At 44.4% G+C, this 11,995-nt stretch overlaps 1 protein-coding gene across 1 annotated transcript in view; it reads right to left on the bottom strand.

Annotated features, from left to right (window-relative positions):
- Window positions 1-8,566: 8,566 nt before the first annotated feature.
- Window positions 8,567-11,995, bottom strand: part of CUL2 (cullin 2) — an 80,597-nt gene continuing 77,168 nt past the window's right edge. The window contains exon 21 of the mRNA XM_018552331.1: window positions 8,567-9,164. Within this exon, the coding sequence (XP_018407833.1) occupies window positions 9,033-9,164 (132 nt within the window). The 3' untranslated portion in view covers window positions 8,567-9,032. The remainder of the gene's footprint in view (window positions 9,165-11,995) is intronic.

Raw genomic sequence — 11,995 nt, 5'->3', positions numbered from 1 at the left:
GGTGTGTCTATCAACCAAATCAGGACTCAGATTGAAAAACAACTGTTAAACTTTGTTCATATGTTCTTAGTATCATAAGTCAAACTATTGGAGTGCCGGGCGCCCAGTTCTAAGTACAGATGGAAACTCTGCAGCTCCCATATTCTGGTGACAACCCAAAATGTTGGATTTGATGTCACTTTCATTGATAATGGTCACCAGGACACATAGAGAGGGTGAATCTCCCTAATGGGGACACAGACACCAATGATAACTTGACGGCTCTTCTAATCCCTCTCCACTCTATAGTTTTGGCTTCAGTTGCACTTTAAATACAGGCGGTATTATCTGGAAAGTGTAATGAAACTTTATGCTTGGCAGATAAAGTTTTCTGGTGCTTAGATAAACCTGCGTTTAGCCACATTTAGGGGTTTATTCACTAAAGGGTGAAGAGTTTGGAGAAGGCAGGAGAAGTGAACAATCTAGGCCAAAACACCTGATTTGGAATAAATTCCCCAATTTATCTCACTTTCCAGTTCAGCTATGTTGTCCTAGATTGTTCACTTCAAAAAACTCTTCACCCTTCAGTGAACAACCCCCTTCGAGTTTCTAATCAGAATCTATTTTCTCTATATGGAGTTAAACTGAACACACCGAAACACAGGTAAATAAATATACCTGATACCATTAAAAATCATGATGTGCATTTAGAACTGTCCTATAGACCAAGGGTAGCCAAACTCTGGCCCTCCAGCTGTGGTGGAACTATAAATCCCATGAGGCATTGCAACATTCTCACAGACACAGACATGTCTCCCTGAGAGAGATGCCTCATGGGATTTGTAGTTTCACCACAGCTGGAGGGCCGGAGTTTGGCTACCCCTGCAAGACACATATTTGTCAATGCCAATATGAATAAGGCTTAGATTTAGGTCAACACAAGTCTAGATGCAGACAGACCGGATAATAAAGAAGACATTTTCAGCATCAAAAAGAAACTTCAACCCTCGGGACAGTTGATGATTCCAGTACAGATCGAAGGACACAAAGAGCAAATAAAACATTGAAAGTTATATTTGTACATTTTGTATGTCTGAGTGTATTTTTGCTGTTAAAGAAAAACTCGGGGGAAAGAAAAAAAACCTAAAACGGACCCTTGAAGTAGGGCCACTCACGTATTGTAAGTTTTGAATAAATAAAGCTTTTTTACTTACCTGATGATCCTGACTCCTGTGGTAGTCAGAGCTCATCTCTATCTCTCTCTCCCTCTGCTCCTGATGTCTTTTGGCATCCTCACATTTAATGCAGGTCAATGGACCTTCATAAGACGTACTGACGTCAGCGTTCCTTAGACTGCCGGGGAGAAGAGGCTGCAAGGACTAGTCTAGCAGCTTGGAGGGAGCTGGCAGGACCTGAGGATCTGGTAAGTATAACAGCTGGCAAGGCGTTTTTTGCACACACGTTATAATTCACATTTTAGGCCTGACATTTACTTAAACCCCCCAGAATTATACATTTCCTGAAAGCAGACTCTGCAGAATAAAATGGTGGCAATTGCAAATTTGTAAGTTGCATGATATCAGCTCAGCTCTTTATCAAACCCCAAATTTCAGTAAAAATTACACTTAAAGGAGAACTATGGGGTAAGTGTTTTTCCCCATTGTTATCTTTAGGGTCACGGGAGGACATATACTAACCTCCTCCCATGACCCAAAGTTCAGTATATAGCGAGCTATTGCCCGCGATATCTTGAGAGCGCCGCAGCCGGGACGGATCCCGACATTACTGTCGAGATCCACCCAGCTGGCAGAGCCAGCTGTGCCCGCCCCTCCCCCATCCGTTCCTCCAGTCAGCGCTGGAGGATCGGAGCAGGGAGGGGGCAAACCCTGCAGGGAGTTAATCGAGAAGTGAGCAAGCGACGGTATGTGTTCGCTCAATTCCTGATCTATTGAGCTGACGTGTGACAGTTTCATTGTCACACATCGGCTCTAACTATGAGGAAGAGTGATTTTCACTCACCTCATAGTTCTCCTTTAAGTTAGTTTTAGTGCAGAAACAAACAATATAATACACATTTTTTGTGAGATATAAAAGATGAGGATATGCCGAGTGGATAGATACCCAATATGCCAAGCTTAAAAATTGCGCGCGCGTTACCGGCCCGTTGAAGCAATCTGGCGGTAGCTCAGCTGCCAGAACCGCTTCCAGTATAAGCTGGCATTCAGCAGAGTCTGTTTACAGGGGCCCACAGTCCCCACTGTAAGGGCCCTGGCAGCAAAAGGGTTAATAGTGTCCCCTAGACAAACCAAGCACCTAACCCTTACAGTTAAAGTTTTTTTTTTAGCCCGGAGGTGTGCTAAATGTGCACTTTTTGGGCCCCCGGCTTGCAGATATGGAACCATTCTCAATATGACACAATGTAAGGGGATATTTGTACTGTCATTTTTCTTTCCTGACACTCCGGTAAACATTCTGTAGCAAAGAGGAGTGATAGTTTAAGTCACACTGAGCCCTACAAACAAACAAAAACGATATAAACTTGCTGGACGTGATTCAAGGCGATCGCTTTGTTAGCGCAGTGCTGGCTTTATGCAGGAAATATATATATATATATATTAAACATGCAGAAGAGTAATAGTGAGAGCAGAGCCGTGCCTGGTGCAGGTGTGCAGGTCCCCGGGGACTCAGGCTGTTCCTGGACACAGACCAACTGCTTTTGTTTTCAGTTTACTGCTTTCCGTCTATTATTTCCATGAAGCTTCAGCCAGCTGAATACAGGAATACAAGGCAGAGAATGCGGACTATGACATACCCATCTCCCATGTGCTGCAGCTGAGCCACAGGGCAATACTTCCAGTATAAACAGTGTCATCCGAAACCTGACATTCTTTTTACTGAATTACCAAACCGCAGGCTATTGGCCATCAGAACATGTTCTAAAACAGGGGTAGGCAACTCCAGCTGTGGTAAAACTACAAATCCCAGCATGCCTCTGCCACTGGGAGTCATACCTGTGGCTGGGAGAGTCTTGCAATGCCTCATGGGATTTGTAGTTCCACAAGAACTGGAGTGTCAAAGTTGTCTACCCCTGTTCTAATACTATCCGCTGTCTGATGTATGTAGGTACTTTGATGACATTGACAATATATAACACTTAAATAATCAACATTAAAGCTAAATTCCAGACAGATACGAGACACACAAATGAATGCTGCTCTGTATTTATTAATACAAGTTTGTTTTTTAATGCAAGTCCCGGTACAGCAGAACTCAGACTGGGGGAAGGAGAAGAAACACAAGTTGTGCTAAAAGGCCCCCTGTGTGAGAACACATATACAGTGACAGGTCCCCTTTATGGAGACAACAGAGATCTATTAGACCCCTAATGTCAGCTTTGGGCCCCCAAAGAAGCTGATGAAGCACGATTCTGCTTCACCAGCTTCTACGGCCACAGCAGCCAGAGAAATGACAGACTGAAAGTGTAAGCGACGCATTCAGTGATCGGAGGGGAGCTCAGCCAGTGGTATGCGCTGATCTCCCCTCCAATACAGACAATGAGACCCACCGTGCTGATGCCGGCAGCGGCGGCACACAGAGGCGGCACACGCTTCTTGCAAGCAATCAGGCGGTTCTATAGCCACCCGAACTCCTGTATGTATCCAAGGCTTTCATTTTTCAAACTTTCCCGCTCCCGAACAAAAGGCAGAAAAAGAATTAGGGGGAGAGAGGGTGCAGGGACCAGTCTAGCCACTAGGTGGGGCAGAGGCTCAGAACCTAGACCAAAACGATCCCCTCCAATCCAGCCACTAAAACCCACGGTGACGGTCCGGCACAGAGGGGCCCAGGATAACCGAGGGGCCCAGGATAACCGGCAGCGGCGGAAGATAGAGGCAGAGCACTCTTCCTGCACCGTACAAGCGATCAGGAGGCTCTACAGCCACCCGAACTCCTGTATGTATCCAAGGCATTCATTTTTCAAACTTCCCCACTCCTGAGCAAAAGCAGAATAAAACTTAGGGGGGGAGAGGGAGCAGGGACCAGTCTAGCCACTAGGGGAGGCAGAGGCTCGGGTGAGTATATCTTTGTTTTTTAGAACTTCGGCAAAAATGAGCACTTAAAGGAGAATTATGAGGCGAGTGATTTTCACTCCGCCTCATAATCTGAGCCGACCTGTGACAATAAAACTGTCACAGGTCGGCTCAGTAGATCGGGAAGTGAGCGAACACATACCGTCGCTTGCTCACTTCTCGCTCTATCCCTGCAGAGAACCGTGACTGTCACTCACGGCTCTCTGCAGGGATTCCCCCCCTCCCCTGTCCGATCCTCCAGCGCTGACTGGCGAAAGGGACGGGGCGGGCACAGCTGGCTCTGCCTCTGGATAGGCAGAGCCAGCTGTCAATCCCGCAGCTGAGTGGATCCAGACAGTATTGTTGGGATCCGACCCGGCTGCGGCGTCCCAGTATACAGCTCGCGGGATACTGAGCTTTGGTTCATGGGAGGACGCTAGTTTGTGTTCTCCCGTGACCCTTAGGAGAACTATGGGGAAAAGCCCTGACCCCGTAGTTCTCCTTTAACCCTTGTATTGCAGGGGTAGCCCCAAGGCAAGGGTTACGTTTTATTCTGGCCAGAGATCTTCTTTAATGTGTCCAAACAAACTTTGTTCATCAAATGGTTTTGGGGTCTTAAACACTCCCTGTTCCTCACGGCTATGACATAAATACCAAAGAAAGATATGACATAAGAATATTTTGTATTTATTTTAATGAACGATTAAAGTTTGTTTGGGCTTATTTACTATTAGCTCATTACTGGGGTCTTCTTATTATTTTATTCTCTGGAATCTGGTGACCTGTGATCAGGAAACCAAAACTTTGAGTTTCCACCAGAACAGAAATAAAGGGGAAATCTTCCAAAGGGGACACTTCCAGTGACAAGCGTGTAAGAGGGCATTTCCCTAACTCAGGAGAGATTTCTTCTCCCTAATGGGGCACAAATGGTAAGACGTAAACCTGACCAGGGTTTTCACCATTCCCCACTCCATCCAACCTGAAAAGTTTTGGCTTTAGTTACACAACTGTGGCAGAAATGATGGTAAAATGTTGGCAATGTTGGGGCAATACAAACTCCACCAGAACAGACCACATAGATTTTCCAAGGAATCATCACAGGGAAGGCTGACATGTTGAGGTAACTCATTGTCATACCAGGAACACCGTGTACAGCTTTTATCAATGTGTAATGACATCATTAATTTATGATAATCACATGCGGGAAATCAGAGGGCAGAAACCGCATGAATGTATTATCTGTCAGCAGCACCTGAAATTAAAGGAAACTTGTGCTGACAAGATAACATGGACTGCCACTGTGGCCACCAGGCAAGCAGTACTGTACAGTTTAGGTCCACTGATATGAAGACCCGTACAGACAAGCTTTGTGTCCTGCAGTAAGCTCTATTCATGGAGTATACGGTAGTATATACAGTATAACAGTGTTGTCAGCCCTGCTTCATTATTCGATGATGGACTACAGAACAACTCCCCCTCTACATATGGATGGTGTTCTGCTTTCCAGAACGGGCAGACAACACTGTTTGGGATTTCAGTGCAGCAGAGGCGGTATTGTCAGCTCCCTACAGAAGTCAGTAACTTGCTGAATTTCTGGCAGGATCATCAGGTATCCTTCTGCACTTGCAGCATTTTTAAAGAAACAAAACAAGGGAAATGATTCATCCCTTTTAGATTGTAAGCCCTCATGGGCAGGGCCCTCCTTACCATCTTGTCTTAAATTGTATTGTATTGTGACTGTAATGTCTTCCTTATATTGTAAAGCGCTGTGCAAACTATTGGCGCTAAATAAATCCTGTATAATAATAATAATAATAATAATAATAATAATGTATTGTAGATTTTTCCATTTCCCCAGCATACACTTTCCTGCCATCTGGAAAACATGACCTGCTAGTGGTCCGTTTTGGGAAAGAATTTACTTTTTCACAATCCGCTGTGTATGAAATACAAGGCAGGGAGGCTTATGGGAAAGCAAACTCAGACAGCCAGCATCTTTTACAGAACATTTCCCCCAAATCCAATACACAGAATAGTATTGCAGTAAAGATGGCGGCGGATTTAGAGGACGCTTGTGAGGAGAAGTGTGGCTAGGTTAGAGGAAGTGTTGTCTGGATGCATCATCCTCCTCCTCTGTTCTCGCAGGTTGGTGGTAGGTAGTGAGAACTTCATGCCTGCCGAGCGAGTCTGCCAGCGATGACATCAGAACTGGAAAGCCGTGAGGTCGGGACTCGGCTCTCCTGAGGGAAGGGCGTGTGCTGCCATTACTATGAAAGAGACCACAGATGAAGCTTAACAAAACAGAGGCAGATGCTGCACAGACAGGTTCGAGGAATCAATCATGCCTGTAGGATTATCATGTGACTTGATAGTAAAAAGTCATGTAACTCCCTGTCAGCCTTGCAAGGAGTAAAGGGGGAGTAAGAAAATGATCGATTATATGAAATTCACCAAATAGTAAAATAAAACTATATATAATAAATAAATATAATAAAACTATATATAATAAATAAATAAAAAATATAACGGAGCAAGTGATTGGAAAACTGATCATTTGATGTATTCATATAAAGATCACATTCCGCCTGCCTTCAGGTCTACAGCTGGCAAATAAAATGATAAACGTATACTTCTTGATGAAAGAAAGAAATGTGCTCTTACTATTTTTGTTTGCATTTGAGCCAATAAAGCATTGCAAGCGTGATCAGTGGATTGTGGGTGCAATGCTCTGGCTCCTGCAGACTCTTCCCCCCGTCTATGTCTGTACCTGGGTACAGACATTGCATAGCATACATGGGAGCAAGAATAAATGAACTATGGGTGCGCTGATGTCACAGACTTGTATTCTAATGAAACTACAAGTCACTCTGCCGTGGTGGCAGACAGCACTCCTGGTCCCTCCATTCACAGATCTGGTCAAAGGATCTATGAATGGATGATGCAATGGTGTGGGTGGAGCCACGCCAGATATAAACAATATTAGGCACCTGAATAGAGAATCACTCCACAATTCAGGTAACAAGGTGGGCAGGATGGGGGGCTGGCGAAGTAAACATCTTTCACCCTGAATATGGGTGTAACAGGAAACATAATATTAAAAGAACAACTTGGCCTTTATTGGGGTCAAACCCGCAGTCATTTTTTTTCCATCCCTTTAAAAATCAAAAAAGGAGCAGGAAGTACAATTTTTCTCCAATGAACGAACAGTGAATGTGTTTTTCATTCCAGAAACTCCATTCATTTCCAAAACGAAATATCAAACCGCATCCTACAAGTCTCTGATGACATCATCCAATGTAGTGATAATAATCTTCATATGACCATTTGAACAAAACTCTACCATTGTATGACCAGCTTTAGCTTTGCCTGGAGTTCTTGTGTCAGAAGTCGCCAGATGCCTGAGTTGCTGTTCCATCAGCTACCTGACCCAATACACCACTTCCCAGCTTCTGAGAGTGACCTCTGAACCCCCTGACACAAGTACCACCATGTCTCCCCAAAATTTAGACACTGTCTTAGATTTTTTGGGGGGCTCAAAAAAACACACTAGGTCTTATTTTTGGGGTAGGTCTTATTTTTATTTTAATGAAGAACATTAATAGCCCTATTGACAGAATAGCTCTTTCTTTTTGCTCTCATCAGTTTAGTAACCAATCGCTGAATGATTCCTCACAGGTGGCGTGCATTTGGCATCCCTCCGCCTGTGACAGGAGCCGGCGCTATAGAGAAAGTATCGGCTTATGCGGCTCGGCTCCCTCTGCTGCCGCCTCGCTTCCTCCGGCTTATGCTGGCTCCGCTGAATCTCTCCTGCGGCTCTTCAAGTTCCCCCTCATGCCATCACCGGCCACAACTAGGTCTTATTTTCGGGGTAGGTCTTATTTTTGAGGAAACACGGTAGGTAAGACAGAGTAAACGCGGTCACAACCATTGCAATCTGACTGCACGATTTAAGAGAAAGCAAAGCTAAATAACGGAGCAAATAAAGCTTTCCTAAGACTACACAGCACCAGGCAGTTATCTCACTGGAGTTCAGTACGTTCAACATTGCCTTTGCTATAAAGCCAATTGCCATATTCAACACTGCCATCTTCTCCCGCTGAACTTCCTTGCCCGTCTGAGACCTAGATTGCTTACAAACAAAGACGTTAGCGCTGAGGCTGCACCGCCATCCCCCCTTCTCCTCCTGGCCAATTACTAAATGGAGCCTGGGCTGTTTGCTTTGTGATTGGCCAGGAGGAGAGGGGAATGGTGTTGTGACCACAACGCTGAGGTCCACAGCCAGAGCGGGCACGGAAGTTCAGTGGGAGTTGGATGTCCACCCAAACATATACCAGAGGCAGTGCTGACCATGGCCGATGGCTTCACACCCAAGGCAATGTGGAACAGAACTGAGTAATATTAATTATGCCCAGAGTTGGCTTTAAGGGAAACAATATTCACATTCATTAAAACTGCACAATGTCTTCATGCACCAATGATGCCAATACACGGGACATTTCTTTATTTTTTAATATGACAAGCAGCAATATCATGTTTGCCATTTTTGTACATTTTAAAGTAGATACAGTTATTAGGTTATTTTTTTGTAATATTACAATATTTAGTTTTGACTTTAAGTCTTTTAAGATACATTAAAAAAATGAACACATCAAATGCAAATGTGAAGAAGGGGAGAAAAAAATATTTTGACCCAACCAAAAAAAAAAAATCTTTAAAATAAAAAAAAAAATCCACATTCCAGAAATACTTCACTCATTCCTTTTAGTAGAGCTGTAAGAAATGTTATAATGGCATGAGCTGGAAATATTTATAGGCATCTTCACGGACGCTCATGACACTGGTGGCACTGGTGATGTTGTAAACAGCAGAAAAACGGAGACTGCCAGGTGACCAATTATGGAGGCAAAGGCTTGCTTCTTCCAACTGGAGAGCAGCAAACTGCAATGGCGAGGACGTCCTCTCACACAAGCCAGTCTGATGGTGGCATCATGCCACGTAGCTGTATTCATCTGCTGAGGCTTGGCTGCGCTCTATGTACTGCTTGTCTATGAGGACCTCAATGCACTTCTTAATCATACTGATGCTGGGGTTGAATCGAGCTCTGGATTGGCTGATCACCTGAGAAGGAACATACATACTCATGAAAATATGAAGGGTTTAGGAAAACAGATTACATAAAATTACAGGCACACCTAACTATATTCAGTCATCTTACGACAATCAAGAAGTTCTCACCAACTCACTATCCAAGTTCTTTAAAACCTGGCAACCATGGATAGACAATCATCTCCAGACTCTTCTAGACACACTTGGCTCCAACTTCAATACTCCTTCATAATATAACTACCGCTGGAGAGAAAGACATTTCCACTACCTACCCAGACCCTTCTCCATAGCCCTGTACCGTCTCTGACCTTTGTCACTCTTCTATATCCAGCTTCTTACATACCGTACTATATACTCCACCAGAGCAGAGGGGGGAGAGAGGTGAGCACTGTCCCCCGTGGGACCAAGGATCAGGTGAGGGGGAGTTTATCTGCCTTATTTGAGCCCCCTAGACAAAACAAGCACTTAAACCTTGCAGTAAAGGGGGTGGCACTCTACAGCAAGAGAGCGTTGTCACCCTAGTACAGGAAGTGTGAAATCATCAGGTGAAGGGAAAAACTAAAGCCGTTGTCACATATAAGGACCATAAACCTGCAACATGTTCCATTTGTGTCCTTGGATTTAGATCCTCTAAGTCCTACCAAAGAACAGACCCCACGAGATGTCACTACCGGCTTTATTAGCTGAAAACGTTTCTTCGGGTCCCCTGCTCTGTTTCCACTTTTAGAATGGCCTGGCATTCCGCCATGATCAGAAATCTGCTGCAAGTATGTGTGCTGCTAGGTGTCTACACTTCATACCTGCAGCACTTGGCTCCCCTTCCTTCAAGTAACAAAGACTTTAAATGGAATCGGTCTCAAAGTACAACACTGGGCTGAGGAGCTTTAGATGAAAGCCATTCCATAAACTGCAGGACTGTAAAGCGGAATTTATTCAGCTTCACGGAGAGTGATGTCCCAGTCCTGGAACTAGTTCATGGAGAGTGAAGTCCCAGTCCTGGAACTAGTTCATGGAGAGTGATGTCACAGTCCTGGAACTAGTTCATGGAGAGTGATGTCACAGTCCTAGAAAGAGTTCATGGAGAGTGAGGTCCCAGTCCTGGAACTAGTTCATGGAGAGTGATGTCCCAGTCCTGAAACTAGTTCATGGAGAGTGATGTCCCAGTCCTGGAACTAGTTCATGGAGAGTGATGTCCCAGTCCTGGAACTAGTTCATGGAGAGTGATGTCACAGTCCTAGAAAGAGTTCATGGAGAGTGAGGCCCCAGTCCTGAAACTAATTCATGGAGAGTGATGTCCCAGTCCTGGAACTAGTTCATGGAGAGTGAGGTCCCAGTCCTGGAACTAGTTCATGGAGAGTGAGGTCCCAGTCCTGGAACTAGTTCATGGAGAGTGATGCCACAGTCCTGGAACTAGTTCATGGAGAGTGATGTCACAGTCCTAGAACAAGTTCACAGAGAGTGATGTCACAGTCCTAGAACAAGTTCACAGAGAGTGATGTCACAGTCCAGGAACTAGTTCATGGAGAGTGATGTCACAGTCCTAGAACTAGTTCACAGAGAGTGATGCTACAGTTCTAGAACTAGTTCACAGAGAGTGATGTCACAGTCCTAGAACAAGTTCATGGAGAGTGATGTCACAGTCCTAGAAAGAGTTCATGGAGAGTGATGTCACAGTCCTAGAACAAGTTCACAGAGAGTGATGTCACAGTCCTAGAACTAGTTCATGGAGAGTGATGCCACAGTCCTAGAAAGAGTTCATGGAGAGTGATGTCTTTATTCAACCTCAAATACTATGTAACTATGTCACAGTCCTAGAACAAGTTCACAGAGAGTGATGTCACAGTCCTAGAACTAGTTCACAGAGAGTGATGCTACAGTCCTAGAACAAGTTCATGGAGAGTGATGTCACAGTCCTAGAACTAGTTCATGGAGAGCGATGTCACAGTCCTAGTTCACAGAAAGTGATGTCACAATCCGGGAACCGACGCACGGAGAGTGATGTCACAATCCTGGATCTAGTATACTGTCAGAGGGCAGCTTTGATCTGAGGCTTCTCAGCTGGTTATTGTGGGCCCTGAGCAGATTCCATGCATACAGGTGCAATGCACTTTCCTAGTAAAGTCTTCCTCATAAATAATAGGTGTGTAACTGGGACATATGGTTAGTGACAGCGCAGAGTCTGGATGGATTGCCTATGACAGCATTTGGTTTTGCCTATGGAAATGCAGTGAGTGAATATTTGATGAGGATAATGCTTTGTTTACAGCATATTAGACTCTACTGGGCATATAATCATCACACAATGACAGTTGATGCACGTTGTGCACAGTGCTGGGATCATCAGCCGGGACTTCTGGGAGATTAACCGCTTGAAGACCGGAGTGTTTAGACCCCCTTCCTGGCCAGGGCATTTTTCAGTATTCAGCGCTGCGGTACTTTGACTGACGTTTATTCCGTCATGCAGCGCTGTACTGAAATTAATTTTATAACATTTTTTTGGGGACAGATAGAGCTTTATATTGGTGGTATTTATTCACCACTGGGGTTTTATTTTTTACTATAATTAGGAAAAATTACAGAAAATGTTGAAAAAAAAAAGGTTTTTTTTAAACATTATGTTAGGAAACATTTATTATTACCCAGTTTTTTGGTAAAATATAAAAGATCAGGTCACGTCGGGTAAATAGACACCAAACATGTCAAGCTTTAAAATTGCGCGCACCCGCGAAATCGCAGAAAACTACCATACCCAAAATTGGCCATAGGCGACACTTTAAAAGCTTTTACCGCTCATCAGTTTAGTGTTATCAGTGATTGATGGCCCTAAAATTATTGCTCTCACT

The sequence above is a fragment of the Nanorana parkeri genome, unplaced genomic scaffold (assembly GCF_000935625.1).
Source record: "Nanorana parkeri isolate BGI_ZX_2015 unplaced genomic scaffold, ASM93562v1 scaffold84, whole genome shotgun sequence".
NCBI classification, from domain to species: domain Eukaryota; kingdom Metazoa; phylum Chordata; class Amphibia; order Anura; family Dicroglossidae; genus Nanorana; species Nanorana parkeri.
Note: the sequence above shows the minus strand (reverse complement) of the source record. Positions and strands in the feature narration are given on the sequence as shown.